The sequence below is a fragment of the Stegostoma tigrinum genome, chromosome 7 (genome assembly GCF_030684315.1).
Source record: "Stegostoma tigrinum isolate sSteTig4 chromosome 7, sSteTig4.hap1, whole genome shotgun sequence".
NCBI lineage: Eukaryota > Metazoa > Chordata > Chondrichthyes > Orectolobiformes > Stegostomatidae > Stegostoma > Stegostoma tigrinum.
The window spans coordinates 55,048,917-55,074,744 of record NC_081360.1 but is presented as its reverse complement, the minus strand read 5'-3'; the positions used below and the strand labels follow the sequence as shown (position 1 = coordinate 55,074,744).

Sequence of the window (25,828 nt, the reverse complement as noted above, 5' to 3'; positions counted from 1 at the left end):
CAAAAACCAATGACTCTTGGCATGACTTTCAGTTCAATATCTCATTACATAGTTTTATCATCATATCAACTCCATCACTTTACAAATCAAATACCTAATGGAATTCGTTAGCTAAGCCTCCAATATCTACATGAAAGAATGGATGTGAGACAAACATACAATTTTCATCGTATCTAACTCCTGGAATCACCTGTTGAATTCCTCTGCTAATTTACTCCAGTGTGCATAGAGGGTTTACTGGGTGGAAGTGTTCTTCTTTGTCTTTGATTTTTTTTCCAGCATTTTCTTCAGAGTCAGGAAGCATTGCAGGATTTTTTTTAAACTGGAAAGATTTCAGATCCAGTTTCAATTTAAATATACTTACAGCACTGATTCTGCATGTTCCGTCCGTGTCCTTTCCCTGCAATTTGCTATTCAGCTTGTTCAGTTTTGATGTTATGACTGTAAGGAACCCATGGCCAAGCAACTGCTCATTGACAGCTCACTGCACATTTCATTCCTCAGTTAATGAAAAGTGATGATTTCAGGCATTAGATTTAAAAGTCTATTCATGACCTTCCGTCGACTTAACTGCTTCACATCAGCAAGGAGGGTTAGGTAGCATCGAGTATGTATTTAAACAAATGGTGCTGAAGGGCTCTTGTTTAAGTCGAGTTTAAAATCTTAATGACTTTCATTACATGAGAAAAGTTCCAAAGTCATTGAGTCACACAGCACAAAACACACTTCTTCATCGCAATTTTTCCTTGCTGACTAGGTTTCCCCATACAAACTAGTCCCAGTTGCCTGCATTTGGCGTATATCCCTCTAAACCTTTCCTATTCATGTGCATGTCCAAATATCTTCAGTGTTGCAACTGTACCTGCATATATCAATTCCTCTAGCAGTTTGTTCCATATACACACCACCCTCCGCATGAAAAAGTGCTCCTCAGATCCCTTTTAAATCTTTTTTCTCTCACCTTAAACCTATGATCTCTAGTTTTGCACTCTACTGCATGAGGGAAAGACCTTTACTATTAGTCTTGTCTATGCCCCTCATGTTTTTATTTACCTTTAGAAAGTCACCACTATGTTCCAATAAAACAAAATCCTACCCTATCCAGCCCATACTTATAACTCAAACTTTCCAATCCAGTAACGTCCTTGTAAATCTTTTCTACATCCTTTCCAATTTAATACTATTCTTCTTATAGCATGGCGACCAGAACTGAACAAGGTATTCCAAAACTGCTCTCATCAACATCCTGTGCAAGCACAACACGACAACCCATCTCCTATGCTCAGTGGTCCGATCTGACCAATGGAGGCAAGCATGCTAAACATCTTCTTTACCACCCTGTGTATCTACGACACAACTTTGAAGGAACAATGTACATGAACCCTAAGTCTGTCTGTTGGACTATGCTCCTCAGGGCCCAATCATTAACTGTCTAAGCCCAGCCCTTGTTCATCTTACCATAACCTTACTTGCTAATACTTGATGTTGGACTATGAAGTGGTAATTGACAAAAAAAGAGAGGAACTTGGCTCCATTTCTGCTAAAACGCAATGAATCGTTTTGCACCATCAGTTGTGAGGGAAATCAATTTCTTGATTAAAATATTTTGTACAAATCATGTGAATTCATTATAGATATTCTAACCCCATGTTCTCTCCTCAAGGGGCCATCAGAAAACTTACTTTATCCTGTAATAATGATTCATCTCAAGAAAACTGAAGCACAATGCAACAAATGGGAAAGCCTGTTGAGAGCACACATTTAATGCTAGTTGTGCAGCTTCTGGAAGCAGAAGTCATCCAGCACCATGACAACCAACGTGTTTGCAATGACGAAATGGATAGATCAACTGACAAATGTGCATCGGCATGGGAATGTGGGCAGGTTGTGAGATCAACTATTACAGACTGCAATCAACCAGTTGGGTCGTGATATGTATGTTGGAGAAAAAGCAGGACTGTTTCAAACTACAACTGACCTAATGCTCCACACTAGTAACTGTTACAAAAGAATGGACAGAACTTCATCTTGGCTCAGATTAATCTTTTGATATTCATTACCTTCAGTAAAGGTCTGCAAAATATAATTCACTAGTGACAATGTTGAATACTGCAGCAGATTGTCAGGTTAATGACTGAACAGAGAGACATAAAGTAGTAAAGTGATCTGAAGCTAATGAATGCTGCTATTGGAACTGTGAGGAAGTATTCAGCTTTAGAAAATTAAATCATAATCATTATCCTGTGCTTAACCATGGAAAAGACAACTTAGGTGGGTGTTTGATCGAGATTCTCTCCTTCAACCTGGGAATTAAAGAGTTTATAGCTGTGAAGGGCAATAGAAATGGAAGGCAAAAGCTCTACACAGTGATACAAAGACAGTTAAAAAGTCAACTCCCTTCTGACATTGTAAACACTGATTTTAAGGGCATATCAATGTTAATACTGAATCCAGAAGGTAAAACACATTATAACAGGGAGTTAATTTTGAATCCACAATTTATACCCTATTTGTATATAACTGCCAGAAGATCTATCACAGTCAGTAATGTTCATCTTAGTGAGGTTTCCCACCCTGAATCCATTGTACAGTCTTTTAGCCAGAGACATGAAAAAGGATGGGCTTTAATCATCACAATGGACTTTAATCGTCACATCTCTCCCACTTGAGGGGAAGCATTTCAAGATTCACAAAGGGTAATGGTTTTATACCTTCGCTCTTATGTTTTGGATGGATGTAGATTAAGAATCGAGATATTCTGAAGATAGATCATTTACAGGACAAGATGACAACATTGGGGAAAGAATTACTTGCACTGTATGTCACTGTAAATTGGATGTTGAAGGTTTATAGACTGTTCCAAGCTGGTTTACTTTGGGCACCATTTATGAAAACATATTACAATGGTGATGGTGTTAGGGGAGATGTTGCAATTGTGAAGTTTAAATTATCAATATACTTCAGATTGTATCACTTAATTTATAATCTATTATATTTAGAGGTTGTACCTTTAGATGTAGGATAGCAGAAAGTGGTCATGTGACCCTGGTCATCTGCTTCTCGGTTAGCTGGGGTGGTTTAATTGTCAGAAATCTGAAGAAGGCTCTGAATACTTTATTAAAGGAAAGGTTTAAGTTATTTATGCTTGAGATTAAAACCAGCAGCCTTAAGAATCCAATGAGTATATCCTAAGTCTCACAAAGTCCCAAAAAAGTGTGGAGATATTGAGTTCAATAGTTGTCTAGTAAATCATCCCTTAACTTTTAAGATGAAAGCAAGTTGGGATCAAGCATGACTAATTAACAATTTTACTGAGATTCAAAATTAATATGTGCCTACTGTCATAGAGCAGGAAACCACATAAAGCAATGTGTAAAGACAGACATATGAGTAGGCAAGGAATAGAGGTATATGGACCATGTGCAGGCATTTGGGATAAGTTTAGAATGGCATGGTCGGTGTATACACGATAGGCCCAAAGGCCTGTTGCTATGTTGTATCATTCTTCGTTCCAAACAGGGTTCCCTTCAAACCAAGGATACCAGAAATAGAATGACTAGTGCAGTTTTGTCTTGTCTGTTTTGTAGCCAACTATGAATGACGAAGTATCAAACAGAGCATTCAGGCCTGCAGCATCAGCACAAAAAATGCTGATGGCTTGAGACCTCATGCTCAGATTGTAGACTGAGTATGTGAGGTGCTAAAGGAGGCTGGAGGATTGCTCAGTGAGAGATAGTTCTGGGATTAGCAACTGACCAGCTAGGAAAGTCAAAATCAAGCAATTTTAAAAGCTGTAGTATTTCTGAAGTGTTTGTAATAATAGCATTTTTGTGGAGAATGTATTATGTGACAAGTAAAAGGGAAATATTTATTTGTAGAGTTTAAAGTAAAAGTTGCTGTCAAGAAGAAAATGTTTTGTCTTTTTGTTAGTAATTTAGTACAGTAAAAGTTTAAAAAATGAAATCTTGATGTAATATTCTTCCAATTGTTGAACAGAAGTTTAATTTCTCTTTAAACAGTTATCAGTCTTTACGGAAATCATAACATCATGAAATCCTTTATGCATTCAGAAATCTGCCATTAATGTCTAGATATATAGAGGAAACCAGCATGGCACAAATCTTTGGATCGAGTTTGGAGATCATTCTTTCCAGCATGATGTTAGTGGCTAACTCCATTCACGGTTCTGTGAGCCTGGCCATGATACAGGAGCTAATACTTCCAATGAAGTACAAACAGCAGTTAACCAATCTCTTATGCTGCAGCGGAAGCACAGACTGCAAAGTTACATGGCTGTCATAAGGTTCAGACTGCTGCCATCAACGCTCTGGGTTACAGTGTGGGTTATAGTGTGAAAACACATGCTTTTAACATGTCACAAGAGTCCAGCAATCTGCTCTCTGTGAACTGGTGCTATGGAACACAAAGCCATCATTTGTACTCACACGCCTGCCATCCTCTCAGTGCCCTTGCCAGCCAATTACCACCCATGTCAAAACAGTAGAGTCCACAGCTGGATCTTTCAGGCCCAAGGTTGCTTATGACTCACCCGGAAGTCCATCTGCAGACTCCTCCACTGAGTGTCAGCAGTCTCCGACAAGATCTGCATACTGGCACTCAGACAAGCAAAGGCACCAAAGGTTAGTATGCAATATGGTGTGAATTCATTCATAAAGTTAGCTTGGAAAGTTGATTGTAAATTGGCTCTTATTTTTTCAGCTGTGGCCAACTGCAAGCCATGATAGTCAGTCACCATAGAACTGTAAGTTTCAAGACTGTCAGCGAACAGGGAATTGCAGCTGAGGTTACTGCTATATCACTCAGAACAGGCTTTCACAGGCACCCCAGATAGCACATGAGGGACCAAACATTTGAAATGAACATTGTGTAATGATTGAACATCATATTTCCGGTATGAGAAGAAACTGCATGTGCACAGTAAATAGATATGTTGTTGAACTGGCATGACTGCCTGGATATGTTTCCACACAAGCACAGATTGTAAAGTGATTATTTTGGAAATTTTTTAGCAATGATACTGATCCAAATCTTCGATTCTAAGAAAAAATAGATATGTTTCTTGCCAAAAAAGGCGATTTCTCTGGTATTTCAATGAAACAAATGAAGCCAATGAAATAACAACAAGAACCATTCAGAGTCAGCATGAGAACTATCTGGGTTTTGGATTTTCATGGACAGGAGATGCCACTTGTCCCTTAGCTGAATGTTTTATCTATAGGGAGAAGTTGGCAATCACTACCGTGACATCATCTCTTACAAAGAAACACATTCAGTACTTCAGATGCTTGAGAGAAAACATCAAGTAGCACCAACATCTGATGGTGTATGTTCAGGTATCAGATAAAGCTCAAGAGGCTAGTTATCTGGTAGCTGAGCTTGCAGCAAAATCAAAGATGCCACATCTCATTGCCGAAATCTTAAAAGTAAAATAAATTATAGGCATGATGTCAGGAGCTGGTGCTGCAAAAAAATTTGACAAAATTCCACTCTTGGATCGTACAATTTAAATGGTGAATTGATGATATGTCAATTGATATTAAGGAGGTGCAGCAAAAGAAGGTGCTAGCGAGAAGCTTGCTTTGCAGATTGATGGGTGCACCAATATAAGTGGACGCTGCCAGCTGCTGGCCAACATTCAGTATGTTTATGGGAACTCCATTCAGGAGAATATTTTTTATTTTGTAATTTACTCTATTTTATTCTGATTCATTGTCTATGAATAGTTAGAAATAGCTGAGTTCAGCAGATTTTGAAAATGTGTCTGTGACAGGCAAAGGTGGTATAGTTTTGCTGATGGATTTGAAATATTAATGCTTTTTGATCCTTCTAAAATTCTAAAAGGGATTAAGAGTAGTCAAAGAAAGGCTTTTTTGTCCATGTGGGACAGCCTAGAATGATATTTTAGTTAAGGGGTAGCAGATTTAAAACAAAGATGGAGAGAAATTATATCTCGCAAAAGCATGGTGAATCTATGAAATTCACTACCACAGACTGCAGTGGATGCTGGAATATTCAGTAAAGTTACAAAGGAACTAGGCAGATTTTTAATTAGTAATGGATTGAAAAGTTAAAGAGAGTTGGCAGGAAAGTGGAGGTTGACAGTGAGATGAGATCAGTTATAATCATATAAAGTGGTGGAGCAGTCTTCTGGTTGAATTGTCCACTGCTCTTAGTTCTTATGTTCCTTAGCTTGTTGCACTATGTTGCAAACAGCTCTGATAAGGCAGTAACTATAATAAATGCAGATAACAGAAATGTACACTGTACTAATATGCCTTTTGACTCACCGTAGGCATTTGACATTCGCTTCAGACATCCATTTTATAGCCAGATCAATAAAGACATTGAAATCACAAGACCCACTGTCCTCTCAGTTCATAACAGGGCATCAGTACAAAGTACCAAAGTAATCATGAAGAAATCAAGAAAATCTAGCACAAATGTATAGCAATCCACAAATGAACGAACATGCTTGCTGAAGGCAAAGAAAGATTATGGAAAGTAGACTGCGCCAAATAACTGACAGAATTGATCAATAAAGACATTGAAATCACAAGACCCACTGTCCTCTCAGTTCATAACAGGGCATCAGTACAAAGTACCAAAGTAATCATGAAGAAATCAAGAAAATCTAGCACAAATGTATAGCAATCCACAAATGAACGAACATGCTTGCTGAAGGCAAAGAAAGATTATGGAAAGTAGACTGCGCCAAATAACTGACAGAATTAAGCACTGGAGAGCCAGTCAACGTGTAAATCGCCAAATGCTCTCAACAAGAGTCAGCCCACATTGCAATTTGGGGCTTGCATAGAACAGTTGTCATCTTGACTACAAAATGGTGGAAGTGACTGACCAGGTGTACTGTTGCAACAATATGTACATACACACTGGACATTCACCTGATTAATCCGATACAGACAGATTGCTTTACAAGGAAAGATAGAGGTAGCTAGGAATGTATTCTTTAGAGGTTCGATATTCCTACATTGCAGAAAGATACAAACTCATCATTTGCACAGAGAACAGATCAAGGGTCAATCCCACAAGTCCAGTTACAATGGGAACAACATTCTCCAGAGAAGGAACATCATCCAAATGAAAAGCTAGAGGATCGCATTATTTTTCAATAATTAATAATTTTGACTTAATTAAACAAATGATGAAATAATAACATAGAAATAGGCATAGGCCATTCATCACCACCATTCTAAATCATTGTTGATAATCTTTTTGAACTCATTTCCCCTCATTCCCATATCCCTTAATATTATTAGACTCCAGAAAACTACTGATTTCTGACTTGAACATGGTCAATGGCAGAGCTTTCGCAGATCTCTGAGGCAGAAAATTCCAAAGACTCACCACCCTCTAAATTTCTCTGCATCACAGTTTTAAATGGCCTGCCTCTTATCTTGAGATTATGTTGCCTAGTTCTAAAGTCACTGACCAGGAAACTGTCCCATCAATAGCCACGCAAACATATCCTATAAGAATTTCACTAATTTCACTGAGTTCTTCAAATTTCTAAAGAATAAATGTCCAGTTTCCTCTATCCTTAGAAAACAATCCCGCCGTCTCAGAGATTAATCTGGTAAACCTCTTAAGCAGTACTTCTCTGGCAAGCACATCCTACCTTAGATAAGGAAACCAAATTGCAAACAATACTCCAGGTGATATCTCACCAACAGTTTATACAAGGCATCTTTTATTCTCAAATCAAATTGTACTCAAATCCTTGTGAAATGAATGCCAATATACTGTTTGCCTTTCTAACTGATTGCTGCACCTGCATGTTAGATTTTTTGTGCATCATGGACAAAGATATAAGGAGATTTCAGTATCTTCCATCCTTAAAACAGGTGCGCAGTAACTGTTTTGTGTCTCCATCAACTCCCTGTTCCCCACAATAAATGCTCCTATCCTGATCTGTAACAGGGTCCGAAGGTCAACAAGGAAGTCAAGGATAACATTAATGTATAAACTAGGGCATATCATAGAGTAAATCTTAATGCCACTCTGGAAGGCTGGAAAACTTTAAATGTCAGCAAAGTATTAAAAAAACAAAATCAAAAGAGATAAGATGAACTACGAAAGGATACCAGCTGAAAACATAAGTACTGTACCAAAAGCTTCTACAGTATACAAAAAGGAAGAGAATAGTGAAAGTAAACGTTGGCCCTTTCAAGGATGAAAAATGCTAAAGTAATAATATGAAATTCAGAAATAACAGAGGCACTAAACCAGTATTTTGTCTCACAGATAGTAGCAACTGCCAATGCCGGAGAATCTGAGATAACAAGGTGTAGAGCTGGATGAACACAGCAGGCCAGGCAGTATCAGAGGAGCAGGAAAGCTAACGTTTCAGGCATGAACCCTTCCTCAGAGAAGTCCAGATCCGAAACGTCAGCTTTCGTGCTCCTCTGTATTTTGTCTCTATTTTCACACAAGAAGATAATAATTTCTTCCCAAAAACCAGTTACAACAGAAGAACTTGGTGGAATTCCGAAAACTAGGGAGAATGTATTAAGTAAACCAATGGAATTAAAGGCACATTGGTCCCCAGACTCTGATGGCCTGCACCCTAGGGTATTAAAGGATGTGGCAGCAGAGATAGCATTGCTTTGATATTTCAAAATTCTTTAGATTCTGAAAAGGTACGAGTGGATTGGAAATATGCTAATATGACACCTTTAATTAAAAAAGAAGACAGGCAAAAATTTGAAGCTATAGACCGGTTAATTTGAACTCTGTAGTGGGGAAGTTGTTGGAGTCAATCATAAAGGAGAAGATAACTGAACACTTAGAAAAACAAAGCTCAATTCACCAGTATCACCATGGTTTCATGAAGGGCCAGTCATGTTTGACAAACTTGCTGGAGTCTTTTAAGGTAGCAACCAGCAAGGTGGATAATGGAGGTCCAGTGGATTTGGTATATCTAGACATCCTCCAAGCATGTGACAAGATACTGCATAAAAGACTGATTCACATGGTTATGTTTGAGGGCTTAAGGGTTAGCTTGGATAGAAGATTGGCTGGATGTCAGGAAGCTGAAGGTGGGGATAAACAAATTGAATTGAATTAACTTTATTGTCACACGTACTCAAATGGCTAAAGTTAAAAATTTACAGTCGCTGCACTGCAGCACCATCTTAGGTACAAAAGTACCTAGGTACTTAACATCAGATTCTTAGGAAACCAAAAAAATTAGAAAAATAAAGAAATAAATAGTCTCGCATTAAAGGCCATAGGAATAAACGAGAAAAGTAAGGAAGTAAAAAGTTCAGAATGTCATTCTTTCTGACCTGGTCCAAGCCCACGCCTAGCCTCAAGGCAGACCTCCATTACTTCACCACTGCCTGCGCCTGATTCACCAACGTAACAGTCACCTCACTTTAGGAACCATCTCTTCGCTACTGATACCACACTGAACCCACAACCAAGCATCCCAGCTCCACCACCAGGCCAGGCTGCTGACGGGCCATGAGTCCTGCTTCGGCTGCAGAGGCCCCCTTGCTGGTGCCGCCATCTGGAGGATTTCGCTATTGCTGATGCTGTTGTTCCCGACTGTTAGAGGAGCCTTATTGCTGCTGCGGCCACCAGCCTCCTATCACTGGGACAGCAAACTCATTACTGCTGCTGCTGCTGCTGGCTGGCCTCCTTAGATGGGTCCTTCTCTAGGTGGTGAACAGTAACTACTGGGGTGCCATACTTTTCAGTTCCCAGACCTCAATTATTTACAATCAATATTAAATAATCTGCAAGCAGCGACAGACTGTTACACAGCAAAATTCATGGATGATACTTAAATAGATGGGAAAGCAGGCTGTGGTGAGGAGAAAAAGAATTTACAGATGGAAAGTGATAGGCTTGGAGAATGGGCCAGAACCTAGCAAATGGAGTTTAATGTGGATAAGTGCAAGGTTGCTCATTTTGGCAAAAAATTATTTAAATGATTCAAACTGCGTCAAGGAAGAGGGATCTGGGCGTCCTTATGCATGAATCACAGAAAATGGGTATGCAAGTGCAGCATATATCAAGAAAGGCAAATGGAATCCTGGCATTTGTCGCAAAAGGACTCGATTATACATGTAAAGAAGAATTGTTACAATTATATAAGGCATTGGTGAGACCACACCCTGCAGTATGGTGTCCAGTTTTTGTCTCCCTACTTGAGGAAGGATGTGGTCACATTGGAGGCATTTCAGAGGAGGTTCACCAGTTTGATTCCAGGGATGAAAGGGCTTTCATATGAGCAGTGGTTAAATAGCTTGGATTTGTACTTGCTGGAATTCAGGAGAATGAGGGGATACCTGACTGACTATGTAAAATGCCAAAGGGGATTGATAAGGCGGATGTTGAAAAGATGTCCCACCCGTTGAATGGAGGTCCTGGATATAGAATGAGAGAATGTAGGTTCAAAACAGAGATGAGGAGAAACTACTTCTGTCAGAAGGTTGTGAAGCTCTGGAACTCACTGCACCAGACTATAGAGTCAGAATCAATCAACAGATTCATGAAAGAAAGAGATATGTGTCAGACAAAAAGCACGATAAAGGTCTATGGATAACAGGCAGAAAAATAAAGTTGAGACCAAGATAAGATCAGCCATGATCATGTTAAATGGCAGAGTGGGCTCAAAAGGCTGAATTGCTTACTCCCACTCCTCATTCCTACGTTCCTATGTTCCAATATTTGTCCTTGCTAATGTCTTCCTTATCCACGTTGATGGGTTTCTCATTCCACCTCTATGGTCCTCACTTGTATCTAGTCATATTCTTTTTTTCATTTCTGTTTAACCATAATCAATGTTAACCAGTTTGTGACTCAACCTTACTTGAAAGAGGACCCACCTGGTATTTTATCTCCATATTGCCTAAAAAGATCTTGCAGCTTTGAAGGCTGAATGAGTGAAGTTATATCCATTCACATCATGTAATCATTATTAAGTAACTGGTACTGTTGTTAATAGAGGAAAGTTGAAAGGCTCTATGATGCGAATGGAAGAAACAAAAAGTTACCTCTTTGAGCTAATTTTAATTCATAATATTTCAGAGCATGTGAGTCATACACAATCAAACATTTTTTAAATGTATAATTTGAACTAAAATTAGTTCTGTAATTATTTGGTTAGTTTTGTGGCTATATAATCCTTTGACTTACTACTCAACTCTCTATCAATTGAATGTGCTTACTGATTGTTGCTATGCGCTTCCAATTTATACACACATTGTATAACTTTTAAGTACTAAACCACTTTATAATTGTCTGCATTATTTTGCATTGTATGATTTGTAGGTTATACTCAACTTAAACATTTATTTTAAAATGGTCATTCTCTAAAAACACGCTCCCTTGGAGGTGGCTTCTAAAAATAAGCAGTCATTGCAAACTTAACATCAATGGTGGATAGCGTCAAGTTCCACAGAGTGGCGATATCCAACAACCTGTCCTGGACTTCCCAAGTCGATGCGACTGTCAAGAAGACACAACAATTCCTGTTCTTTCTCAGGTGGCTCAGGAAATTTGGCATGCCTACAAGGTCCCTCATCAACTTCTACAGGTGCACAATTGAAAGCACACTGTCCAGGTGCATAATGGCCTGGTATAGCAACAGCACTGCCCAGGACTGTAAGAAACTACAAAAGGTGGTGTGCACAGCCAACTTCCATCCATGGACTCCATTTACACAACTCACTGCCACGGAAAGGCTACCTACATCATCAAAGACCCATCACACCCCAGTAAAGATCTCCTACAACCTCTTCCATTAGGCAGAAGATACAGAAGTCTGAACACACACAAGCAGGTTCAGGAACAGCTTCTTCTTGGCCATTGACTGGTGAATGGGCTTTCTAGAATCAAATAATGCTAATCGCGCTAATGTCGCACACCCTGTGCAGTATAACCTGTATCCCTCTGGATAAGTTTTTTTTAAAATCTGTACATCTCTGCTTACTATGATCTGCTTGTAAACAAAGCTTTTCACTGTATTTTGGTACACGTGACACTAAATCAATCAACTGAGTAAATCTGAGATCATGAAGTCTTGATAGGATACATCCACCAAATTTGAAAAAATGAGTTAAGAAGATATTGCAATATTTTAAATGAGAAGTGACATAACTGATCAAAACAAACCATGATGAAGAGGTTGGTCTCATGACTAACTGATATCCTAGGGAACCAGCCAGGAAATAGTGGCAAGTGATATCACAACTGCTATTTTTAAAGAAACAAATTTGTAATGAGCATTTACTGTTCAGACAATCTGAACCATCCGAGCCAATCTGAACTTCAACAGTGAATGTGTTCTTCAAACACTAACAATCTAATTAGACTTCAGGATGTGTCTGATCATGCCAGGGCACAGTGGCTTAGAAGGCTGAAGACACCAGATTTAATGACCATGGCCCAGCTATTCTAAGGAATGGTAATCACAGTCATATTGTCACTCCACTCATACTTTTTTTCCATGATCTTTGCATCCTTGGACGATAATTCTGTTCCTAACTCCTTCAGAAATATGGTGCTTACATGAAATCTAGATGTTCCCTTGTAGTGTAGGGTGGTCGTGTGAAGTCAAACCATGCTCCCTTTTTGACAACAGTAAATGCCACATCCTGTGATTGAAATGACTTGCACGACAGCTAGCAATTTGACAGTTCCTGTGAAAGGATAATTAAGCTTACACTCGTTGTATGTTACATAACTGCATGTTCAAACAGTGAGAAAAGCCTAGTTACAGACACGCTGGAATCCAGGGGCTATGCATAAATAGAGGTAGCCCACAAAAAGTTACAGATTGATCTGTGAACTCATAACCAGTTATTGATAACAAAGGACTCTGGACTGCCCACAATTAGGTGATTGGCTTCCACATCGATGAATCGTTTGGTGATGTGATATTTGGACAGAAGCAACCAGACCTCGAGAAGGAAAGAAGCTGTGTTTCTGTACATGTCAGTTAGATCATTTCTAATTCTTCTAAACTCTAACGAATAAAGGCCTAACTTGTTTAGTTGTTCTTGATAATCAGTACTTTCATCCCAGGATTCAGCCTGGAGAATCGCTTTTGATCAGTCTTTTGTTAAATACGTCCTTTGTTAAATATGAGGACCAAAACTGTACACGGTATTCCAAGTGCAGCATCACCAACACCCTGTGGAGTTGTAACAAAGATTTCCAATTTTCTAGCAATAAAGCTAACACTTCACCTGCCTCTTTAATTATTGCCGCATCTGAATGCTAACCTTCTACACTTCATGCACAAGAAGGCCCAGATCCCTCTATGCTGATGTTTTTTTGGATTCTCTCTCCATTTAAATAGTCTGTCTTTTCATTCTGCCTATGTAACATTTTGCATGGATAGAGATTGACTTGCTAACAGGAAGCAGAGAGTATGAATAAATCATTTAATAGGGTCTTTTCCAGGCTGGCAGGATGTCACAAGTGTTGTGCTACAGGGATCAATGCTGGGGCTCAACTCTACAATTTAAAGTACAAGATTTGGATGAAGATATTGAAGGTATGATAGCTGATGACACAAAAGATAGATAACAAAGTGAGTTTTGCAGAGAACATAAGGGTAGAGATAGGTTAAGTGAGTGGACAAAGATCTAGAAGATGGTATAAAAGATAGAGTTTTTAAAAAGTCATATTATCCAAACAGTGAGAACTTGGAGTGCTCTGAAATGCAGAGAGATCTGGTTGTCCTACTGCATCATTCACAGAATGTTAGTATACAGGTAGAGTAAGTAACCAATAAAGATAAAAGAATGTAGGTTTATGGGAAAGGAAATTGAATGCTAAATTAGGGTGGTAATATTTTAGTTATACAGGCCATTGGTCAGACCACATCTAGACTAGTGTTTACAGTACTGGTCACCATATGTATAGAAAGATGTTAATACATTGGAAGCAGTTCAGAGAAAGTTTACTGGACTAATACCTGGAATGAGTGGATTGCCTTAACAGGAAAGGCTAGACAGACAATGCCTGTATCCTCTGGAGTTTAGAAGTATTATATAACTTCTTGGACCTGACTGGGTGGATGTTGAAAGGATGTTTCCTCTTGTGGGAGAATCTAGAAGGGTTACAGTTTAAAAATAAGGACGTGTCCATTAGAACAAAGTTGAGGAAGTTTATTTTGTCTCGGGGTTTGGAGTCTTTGGAATTTCCTTCCTCAAAAGGCAATGGAGGAATAATCTTTAAACATCTTGAAGGCAGAGGTAAATAGATTCTTGATTACCAAGTAATGCAAAATTATCGGGGATCTGCAGGAATGCAGATTTTGAATGGCAGAGTAGGAGCCAGGGCCCAAATCACCTATTCTTGTTCCTGGTTCATATGTTCAGATGCCCTTTCATTGCTGGGTCAAAATCTTGGAAATCCCTCTCTAATAGTATTGTGGCTCTACCAATAACATATGGACTGTAGCGGTTCAAGAATGCAGCTCGCCACCACCTTCTCCACCACAAGGGCAAGTGGAGATGGCCAATAAATGCTGGCCCAGCAGGCAATGTCCACATTCCATTAATGGAGAAAAAATATTTAATTTGATGTAATTAATCTTAGTAGTGTGACTGCTCCTAAAACAGTGTACAAGTACTTCTCCCACTCCCTGATGTTCGCAGTATCTGTAGTTTAGACTGAGATTCATCAACTGTGAGTATAAGTTCCTCAAACACTAACTTGCTTTAAACGTCATCACTGTGGATCAGTCTGGCATCCACCAGCTTCCACATATTACAACTGTACCATATTGGCTACCCAGCCATCTCTACTAGATTTAATTTGGATGGCAAAAATTCTAAAAGTAAAATTCTTACCTATAGTCTTAATTAGAATAATATGTCCTGATACAAACCATCTGGCTAATCAAAAGAGAAACAGAATTAGTAGCCAACAATCATCTTCCTGTTTTCTTAAGATGTCACCCTTCAGCTCTAACAGATAGAAACAGGCTGAAGGGGATCATTTCCTTAGTTTTTAATCACTCGCCATTGTGCCCTTCTCACACAGGTAAACTCCTCTTTTTACAAAGCCATTGTCCCCACTCTCCCCTCACTGTTTGAGAAGCTGCCAGCTCTACTCTTTCCCCTGCTTTTTCTGAAGCTGCTGTCCCTGCTCTCTCCCATTCCTTTTGAACCAACTTGGCATATGCTCAGTGATAATGGGAACTGCAGATGCTGGAGAATCTAAGATAACAAGTGTGGAGCTGGATGAACACAGCAAGCCAAGCAGCATCTCAGGAGCACAAAAGCTGATGTTTCGGGCCTAGACCCTTCATCAGAGAGGGGATCTGATGATGAAGGGTCTTTCTCTGATGAAGGGTCTAGGCCCAAAATATCAGCTTTTGTGATCCTGAGATGCTGCTTGGCCTGCTGTGTTCATCCAGCTCCACACTTTGTTATCTTGGCATATGCTCTCTGCGCTGTTTCAGAAGATGCTGTTCTTGCTCTTTATGAAGCAGCTGTCCCCGTGCTCTTCCATTCTTTATGAATCTGAATGCTAACAGAATGCTTTTCAAAAGAAGCACATTATGAAACATCAATTCTCTTCTCAGTATTGATCCTATTATCTAGTTCTGCTTTTCTCCAGTTTTCTAAGAATTCACTGTTGCACAATTATCCGACAGATTTCAGCTACATCATGCACTTTCAACCTTCTATAGCTGACAGGCCACTGCCAAAATGCCTTGTTAATTTCATTCAACATACAATAATCTCTGCCAGGAAACCTGTGGCTTCTCTCTGTAGAGTACTTGCTCTTTGAATTTCAGCCAAGCGCTGACATTATATTACATTACATTCTATTAGTGTTCTTATGAACCTCTTGATGCATCTATTTTCTTAGAAACAATCACATTCGCCTTGTATATCCTTGGGTTTGTGCACATTGGAATATAGCATTTTCTTTTTTTATTATAATACAAATCAACTTTTGGCAATATATCTGCCTAATTCAATCTAAAACTTTATTGTAACTTTGGCAACAAATGATTTTATTACCATAGTTTTAGCAAAATTTTAACATATCGAGAGAAGCATTTTCATCGTAAAGTTTAGTCACTTGGTTTCATTCCAGTGCACTTAAAATGTTCTTTTCCATAAACTGTGGTACATTGCTTTGTGAGAGAGATAAAAATGGGGTGCAGTGATAATCAACCACATTTAACATTGGTTCCTGGTTTCTCCAGATGTTCACTACCTTTCAACATTCTATGGAAAAATATACAATTTCATTTTTTTAAATGTTCTAATGTAGTTTTTTTTTTCCAATTTTTCAAATGACTGCTATTTGTTACCTGGCAAACAGCCATCTGACTGTTGTGCATTGTTTCTTAACTGCTCAGGTCTTTGAGACATTGTTTTACCAATATTAACTCAGGATTCTATGGCTCCATTACAATATGATCATAACTCATTTTGCAAAACAAAGTACGAATCTCAGTTCAGCAGCCTAAAACAATTCCAAGCCTATCGAGATTCATCTTGCTTTCAATTGTGCTATTGAACTCTTCAAAAAATCAGATTTCTTAAGAGTACTAAACATATTAAAATCAAAAGGTTTCATAAATACTATCATCATTGGAAAAGTGAGAAACATCTCCCAAACTCTTGCTTGTCAAATATATCAGTGAATTCATCTGTTTCAGCTCTTTCTTAACTAAGCCTGAAATAATGATAAATTTTTCAACGAACATGATTCATGTTATTAAAATTGAATTTGTCTAGTGGGTCCAAATAGCTGCTGTCAACCAACAATGGATTCATATGCAGGATATACATTGACATAATCTTATTTGGATATGTATACAAAATATATATACTTACATATCTGGAGCTTTCTAGCTTCCAGCTATGCCATGAAATGTTGACAATTAAGAAATACCCAAATCTTTTTATATCCAATAAATGCAAAACAACACAGAATGTCAGGCAGAATATTTGAGGAGAAAGAAAGGTTAATGTTATAAATCTGCAAACCTGTCTGACAAATACTGAGTGAACCTGAACTATTAACCCTCTTTTCAACTTTTCACAGATTCTGTTTGGACTGCTGTCTGTTCCCAAATTTTTTGTGTTTCTTACTTCTGCTTTCCAGAAACTGCAATATTTTCCTAGCTGTGGTAACTTGTCACTTCATCTTTAGAGTGAGGTGTTTGTCTACAATAAAAAAGCATTAAGAACAATTTGTTGAATAAATATTTTTAAATTCTGTTCCTCAATTTATTTATGGCTTACATAATGCAGCAAAAGCATTTCAGACAAAGCATTTTGACATGCTAGCCATTCCCACGCTTCAACACAAACAAGTGTCCAGCACAGTTCTACAAAAAGTGCTAATTTTTAGCTTTTGCTTTGGGTTGGATATAATTGCCACTTGTTGTAAATGAAACAATGTCAATATTGAGTCACTTATCTCTTAACAGTATCATGCTGAAATATGAAACCAGATACCTCATCTATTTCAAGTGTAAGGCCACTTGAAATATGTAAATAGATATTCTAGGAACATGGAACTTGCTGCCACAAGAAATAGTTAAGGGGAATAATGAAGATGGATTTAACAAAAAGTACGTGAAGGCAAACGGAACAAAAGGATATGCTGATGGTGTCATAGGTGAATTGAGAGTAACAAGAGATTTAGATGGAGCAGAAAGTACAGGAAAAGTCACTTGCACCAAATCACCTTCTTTAGAACTCTAAATCTGGTGTAAGCTATCATAGAAACTTAACTGAGCTACTGAGATAAAAAATGGGCAATGCATGTTCTATATATTTCTAACAGCATTGAGTAGCCTAATTGGTGGTCCAACCAGATTGTTTGCAATTACTTTGAAAACAGCCAAAGAATTTTCCCTAACTTGTACAACTATGTAGCCAGGAGGGGGCAAAAATATTCTAAATATCAGCCATCTTTATTGAAGCCATTCTTTGACCTCCTAAATCACTGAGCTACCTCAATCTGAATGTTTGAAATAGGGATGAAAAGAGAGATGACGAAGCTTGAGACAGAAAGAGTTAGTGAAAAGCAAAAACTTGAACTTGGAAAAGAAATTTAAAAGAAGAAAACAGAAAAGAAGTTGAAAAAAAACTAAAATTTGAACTTGAACTCCAGAGAGGGAAGAAATAGATAATGAAAGATAAAGGCAGTTTCAATGAGAGAATGCATTTAAATGGGATGAAGTGAATAAATAGATGCTTTAATAATGCGTTGAAAGAACCTCTAAAGTTTTACAATCACAGGTAATTCCCATTCAGAAGTATGATTTAATTAAGAATAATCATTTAGCTCCTAAGCTTACAGAAGTGGGGGCACTGGATATTTTATATAATTTGAGTAAAATTGCTACAAAATTGAAGTAGCCAACAGACTCATGCGTTCGCATGCTAGTAAGAGTCCTGATGAGTATGAGTGTAGATGTTTGTTTGAATCTTTCACAAGAGCTGTCTTAAGATTACAAAATAGCTTTTTTTAAAATGCTTCTCAGCTTGTTTCTGAGTTATAAATTAGAGTACAGCACAATCAAGAAGCAATCCATCACCGATTTATTAAGGAAAGATAATTTGATGGGATCAATGGTTTCATTTTTTTGAACATAAAGTTTATTATAACATAAAGTTTATAACCTAAATGTTTATTTGATAATGTGTGGGGAATCTTGATCAATAAAAATCAAAAGAACTGTGGATGTAGTAAATCAGGAACAAAAACAGAAGTTGCTGAAACAGTTCAGCAGGTCTGGCAGCATCTGTGAAGGAAAAATCAGTGTTAAAGTTTTGGGTCTGGGCACGCTTTCTCAGAACCCTTCAGAAAGGTTCTAAGGAAAGGTCACCAGACCCGGAACATTAACTCTGATTTTTTCTTCACAGATGCTGCAGGCCTGCTGAGCTTTTCCAGAAACTTCTGTTATTGAATCTTGATCAATATTCCCTCTAAGCTGCATGTAACTGCATGCATAATTGGTGAGCCAATGCTTGATTTATATTTCCAAAAGAATCGCAGAAAGAAAGATGACAGGGAGCATTGATTATTGTTATGGGACAATTCAGGGAAAACATCCTGATAACACTAAGTTCTACTTGGATAAGCATCAGCTATCTAAAGTCAAAGAGACGATAAGTCAAACGGATACATGTTATTTTTTCTTACAGAAACCTAAATGTTGACAAGTTGTCACAGAAATCCATAAAAAAGCTGGAGGAATATAGCAGAGAAAGTAGAAGCAGCCCTCATCAATAAAAATGTTATACAGAAAATTAAAGTGATGTAAAGAAATCAGTAATGTTTCATTGTCATAGGATGGAAAATGTAAAAGCAAATGATTAGAAATGGGACAATAAGCCAGTGGAAGTAACAGAATCACTTAAGGAAGCTTCCGATAAGGATGTACCAGAAAATAAATTCAAGATAAAACAGGCAATATTACCAATGAAATGCGTTCCCACAGAACATATGAAAATGGGGTATGTATTCATGGCTTTCAAGGAATTTTTTTCTTTGAATAGCAACAAAAAGACAATCAAACAAAATCATATTTTGAGAAACACCATGGCATTTCAATCACTGAAGGCAAAAGATATAATTTGTGTTCTAGATGCTTAACCACTGAAAACATACCAATCGATACATTGATAATAAAATGTGAGGCTGGATGAACACAGCAGGCCAAGCAGCATCTCAGGAGCACAAAAGCTGACGTTTCGGGCCTAGACCTTTCATCAGAGAGGGAGATGGGGAGAGGGAACTGGAATAAATAGGGAGAGAGGGGGAGGCGGACCGAAGATGGAGAGTAAAGAAGATAGGTGGAGAGAGTGTAGGTGGGGAGGTAGGGAGGGGATAGGTCAGTCCAGGGAAGACGGACAGGTCAAGGAGGTGGGATGGGGTTAGTAGGTAGCTGGGGGTGCGGCTTGGGGTGGGAGGAAGGGATGGGTGAGAGGAAGAACCGGTTAGGGAGGCAGAGACAGGTTGGACTGGTTGTGTGGTGCAGTGGGGGGAGGGGACGAACTGGGCTGGTTTAGGGATGCAGTAGGGGAAGGGGAGATTTTGAAACTGGTGAAGTCCACATTGATACATATGGCTGCAGGGTTCCCAGGCGGAATATGAGTTGCTGTTCCTGCAACCTTCGGGTGGCATCATTGTGGCAGTGCAGGAGGCCCATGATGGACATGTCATCTAGAGAATGGGAGGGGGAGTGGAAATGGTTTGCGACTGGGAGGTGCAGTTGTTTGTTGCGAACTGAGCGGAGGTGTTCTGCAAAGCAGTCCCCAAGCCTCCGCTTGGTTTCCCCAATGTAGAGGAAGCCGCACCGGGTACAGTGGATGCAGTATACCACATTGGCAGATGTGCAGGTGAACCTCTGCTTAATGTGGAATGTCATCTTGGGGCCTGGGATGGGGGTGAGGGAGGAGGTGTGGGGACAAGTGTAGCATTTCCTGCGGTTGCAGGGGAAGGTGCCGGGTGTGGTGGGGTTGGGGGGCAGTGTGGAGCGAACAAGGGAGTCACGGAGAGAGTGGTCAGCTTTCCGGAGAGACCACTCTCTCCGTGACTCCCTTGTTCGCTCCACACTGCCCTCCAACCCCACCACACCCGGCACCTTCCCCTGCAACCGCAGGAAATGCTACACTTGTCCCCACACCTCCTCCCTCACCCCCATCCCAGGCCCCAAGATGACATTCCACATTAAGCAGAGGTTCACCTGCACATCTGCCAATGTGGTATACTGCATCCACTGTACCCGGTGCGGCTTCCTCTACATTGGGGAAACCAAGCGGAGGCTTGGGGACCGCTTTGCAGAACACCTCCGCTCAGTTCGCAACAAACAACTGCACCTCCCAGTTGCAAACCACTTCCACTCCCCCTCCCATTCTCTAGATGACATGTCCATCATGGGCCTCCTGCACTGCCACAATGATGCCACCCGAAGGTTGCAGGAACAGCAACTCATATTCCGCCTGGGAACCCTGCAGCCATATGGTATCAATGTGGACTTCACCAGTTTCAAAATCTCCCCTTCCCCTACTGCATCCCTAAACCAGCCCAGTTCGTCCCCTCCCCCCACTGCACCACACAACCAGTCCAACCTGTCTCTGCCTCCCTAACCGGTTCTTCCTCTCACCCATCCCTTCCTCCCACCCCAAGCCGCACCCCCAGCTACCTACTAACCCCATCCCACCTCCTTGACCTGTCCGTCTTCCCTGGACTGACCTATCCCCTCCCTACCTCCCCACCTACACTCTCTCCACCTATCTTCTTTACTCTCCATCTTCGGTCCGCCTCCCCCTCTCTCCCTATTTATTCCAGTTCCCTCCCCCCATCCCCCTCTCTGATGAAGGGTCTAGGCCCGAAACGTCAGCTTTTGTGCTCCTGAGATGCTGCTTGGCCTGCTGTGTTCATCCAGCCTCACATTTTATTATCTTGGAATTCTCCAGCATCTGCAGTTCCCATTATCTCCAATAGATACATTCATGGGATTTAAGTATCCGTACCCTGTACAAAGTTAAACAGTGCGCTACTATGGTAATTGTTCTATGGTAATTGAGGGGATAGAGTTCATATTGGATAATGATTTGTTCATAATAGCACTGGCCATGTTGCAGCAGTTGCTTGATTATGTTAATTTTGCCAAACTCCCCAAAAATACTGGGGTCAAGAATGAAGAGCTTGTTGTCAGTAATGAGAAATTGAAGAAGAAATTATCAATATGGAGAACTAATTTTCATGCACACAAGATGAATTTGTTAATGAAAACACTTCAGCATCAGACATAGGAAGTTAACATTTGAATAAAGACTTGAAAAGTCTAAATGTCTGAAGTCTAAATTGTAGAAAGCAATTCCTTAAAGCCAGATCTAGAATTAAAATGACATATTGCAAGTATTAGAGGTCTCAATCAACTATTGTTAAAACACCATGAACGTGTAAAAGAATTGCTGGTGAATCTGAACAGTTGGTTGAACACAGAATTAAAAAAACAGGAGTAATGGACTACATGAACCTCGTTGTATTTAACAATAAAAGTTTTGCAATCTGATGTGGTGCAGAGATTTTTTAAAAAAAATGATATGTGTGCTGTGGCAGCAGGTCCAGACATCAAAGTAACAAGAAGCCAGGCAAGTCTTCAGTTCATAAAATACTGTTTAAAATGCAAAGGTTATTATAATGGTATATGTTGGGAATGGTGTAGGAAACTAAAAGCATTAGAAATATAATGTCTGAAATGAGGTAACCATTCTGATAGCACACGAGGGATTGAATAATGTGCGGCCAGAATGGGATCAGAACCAAGTGAATTCAAAGTTTAAATCTAACAGTTCTGTGAATGTGAAATGTAACACGTAAATATTCTTGAAACGTACGAAAGGATGTTTGATTAGGGATGAGTTGCTGGCATAGAAAGAAGTCATTTGATCTTGTGCTTCCAGATAGTCAGTGGTAATTTGGCATTGCCCCTCATTGGCAAAATAATGGCACAGCAGCAATAAAGTCATGCTGCTTACAGCATACAGCTCGACATGACGGATACCCCCATTTGCTCACAGCAGTCACCGTTTGATCAATAGGCTACACAGTTTGATGTCTTTACTTATAGAGGGCCAATAGGGATTCACACGAAATGTATAACCTATATGCATGCGGTATAACATAGAAACTGACATTGAACTTGAGGAATTGTGACAAGATTTCCCTTGAAGATTATAATCTTGGAGATTGTAGTTCATCTCTGAATAGAATGTACTAGCTTGGGGACCTGTTGAGTGTGTTCAGGTCATTCACTAATGAAGATTATCTTGAGCTGTTGCAGTTGGACCAGAATCAGATGCAGCTTGTTGAATCTTCTCTGCTTGGCTGTGAAAACAATGAGTGAAATTGTTATTGCAATCTGGAATCTTTGGTGTTACAACTGATAGATTTGTCCATCTGTGGATCCTAATAATATAATCATAGATTATTAGGAGACCACTAATAGGATGTCCATATGTTAGAACAATGTATAAGGTTTCAAGTATCTACCTTGAGGAGATCTATTGGCTTTTAAGATAGATAATGTCAATTTGTGAGATTTCAGATCTGTTGTAAGTAGTTAGACAACTTCTATGGAGTGCACTACATTATGACAGTTCCCTGAGCACAGCTTATGGAAGATGCATAAAGGCATGATATTCACACTTGCAACAGTTTTAATCTTGCTATTTGTATATGCATCTAGTCATTTTGGAGTATATAATTTGGATGGAGACAAAAGTTTCAGGTTTTCTGATGGTGTCTATCTGACGTGTCAAGTGTACCACAAGTTCTGTCTGACTATGACCTTCAACCTCTAACATTGCTGTTACCTCTTGGGGGCTTTGTTAACATTCTTGTGAACCAGGGATTAAACTTTAGAAGCTTCTTTCGCATTGTTCCTTGGTTACCTCTTCTTCACATGCTTCTCTGGAATGTTGTGTTGCTGTTTGGGTTTCTCTGGACAACCGCATTTCCTGCACATTTTAGTCTAATACACTCTTAAGAAAGATCTCTTTCAAGTGTCACAAAATGCTAGACATTATTTTTGTGGGTGTATTAAGCTGCATCTCAGGATTTCCTTCTTTTGTTGAACCTACTGATGGATACAATTGTACTGGAGTCATCATTTGCAGATGCTGTGGGCCTTCCGCAATTGCTTCAAACATGCATTCCTCTTCTAGTAACATGTCAATGGAATATTCCTTAGGTTTGTCAAGAAATTTCTGAAAGATTTGATGGATTTCAAGGCAATGGCCATTCAACTTACAGCTAAGTTAGCTTTGTAGAAATCACACTTTGTACCTTTGCATTGAAATCTGCCTATGAACTGGTTGATTCTTTCATCTGGCTGTTACTGGTATAATATGATCTTAAGGTGGTGTAATCTGAAATTGATCTGTAAATTACATTGATCTTCTAAAATCTGGAAAAAAAACTCAAGATCTTTATGGTCATTGTTAGAAATAATGAAGAGTTTTATTCTTCTTTCCCTTCGGTGCTCGAATCAAGGTACTTGACTGTTTATTGTTCTACGTCAGTTTTTTGCTGATTCATAAGGATTACTCATTTCTTTGAATAACTGGAGTTCTGATAGAATGTCAAAGGTGCGCCAACCTATATTTAGATGTGTGCTTTTCATCTTTCTTTTCTTGCCTTTTGTATTTTGGAAATGACAAATGTAATAATCTCTTTTGCAGTTTTACACTTTTCCGTGTTGTGTTTTGTTGGCATCTCTGTTCTTTTTCTGTAATTGCATATTACTGTTCCTTTAGAGTTGTAGGCTTGAAGTAACATTTGACTGTACATGGCGCTTGTCCCAAAATGTTTTAACATCATGAGTTTCTCACCAATTTAAGGAAAGAAAATGACAGAACTGATTGCCAGATGGACACAGCTGAACCTTTTTATGATGAAACCTAGTTTTCTTTTAGTGTGTTTCACTATATTTTCTTGAAGGACCACTTTGGACCTATCTGTTCAGAGCCATTTAAAACTCACTTTTTGTATAATTGGTTCTGCGGCAACCGTTTCTTTAAGAAGGCAAAAAGAGATTAAGTATTAATGACATCAGTACACACTTACAGCCTTTAGTTTTGATTGTACTTGTTAACTTTGGTTAGGAACTGAGATAGATTGATGGATAACTGTTAGAAAAAAAATTCTCGTAACTGCAATGGTATTATCACCTTTTCAACCTTAAGCACCCACTTAATGCTACTAACTGACTTTTACAAGTAGGTTTTAGTGCCGACTAGGTGCCTCTAACTTTGTGTATGTTTGCTGTCACCATCTTCTAGTATCCATGCACTGCCAGCATGATGCTGTTTTGGTTTACCATATATGTTAATCCACAAAACACGACACAATCATGTTTTCCTTGAGTCTGTTATCTGAATGTTATGTACAACAGTAACTATTTACGAGGATACAATGTAATAGATTTACACATATAGTTAAGGTCAATGTGCATTAACCACACACAGCTGACTGAGCACACAAATGCAATCACACAGAGCGACTGAAGGTGAGGCAGATATCTTTATGCCAGAAAATACCCTGAATTATAACTGTTTTGAAGGTACAGGCATGTCTGGTCTGAGATCTATGTCATAATACAACAGTAGACGGTTTGGAAAACCTAAAAAATATCATTCCAACAGAACTAGCAGAATATTCCCTTGTAATTTGTTCCATTAATAAGAAACATTTTATTAGAAATACTCAGTACACAGTATTTTGCTGGCATTTAAACATTTTATAAACAGCACAGTCACTAAAGATAAATTGAGCAAAGTATTCAAATTTTAGAAATGACAGTAGAAACATTTTTTAAACTACAGCAGAATTTGATGCAGTCAAGAAAAGGAACAAAACCACCTATTGTAACATGAATAACAGGTTTCTGGCCCTTCTGTTTTATATATTTTTTACTGTCATGCATCCCAGCAGATTAAATGGAGAGCAGAACAATACTGAGCAAAGTCTATATTACCTAGTTCAATCAAGTAGTTGCCAAGATCCCCACATCCATCAAATTCAACACCTCAGTGGAACGTCACAGGCATATTTTATGAAAGTATTAGTAGACAATATCTTGGATATTGTCCAAGGATCAAACATTTATTTTTCTTTATTATATATATGTAGATGTGTGTGTATACATCCCTTTCTTTTAACAAATTTACATTTTTATTTCAAGAGAAAACAACCACAGCATCGTACAATGTCACTCGAGACCATATACTCACGAACTCAGGAAATCTTTTAAAAATTGCATACAAAACTGAAACTT

General features: G+C 38.9%; 1 protein-coding gene across 3 annotated transcripts in view; it reads right to left on the bottom strand.

Annotated features, from left to right (window-relative positions):
• The window catches only part of LOC125453835 (G protein-activated inward rectifier potassium channel 1), a 264,116-nt gene that overhangs the window by 131,482 nt on the left and 106,806 nt on the right, over positions 1-25,828 (bottom strand). Inside the window, exon 3 of one of the 3 annotated variants that reach the window (XM_048533841.2) lies at positions 21,883-22,878. The exons of the other annotated variants lie outside the window; for them this stretch is intronic. Within the exon in view, the coding sequence (XP_048389798.1) occupies positions 22,799-22,878 (80 nt within the window). The 3' untranslated portion in view covers positions 21,883-22,798. Of the gene's footprint in view, positions 1-21,882; positions 22,879-25,828 lie in introns of those variants that run through there. 3 annotated transcript variants of the gene reach the window in all.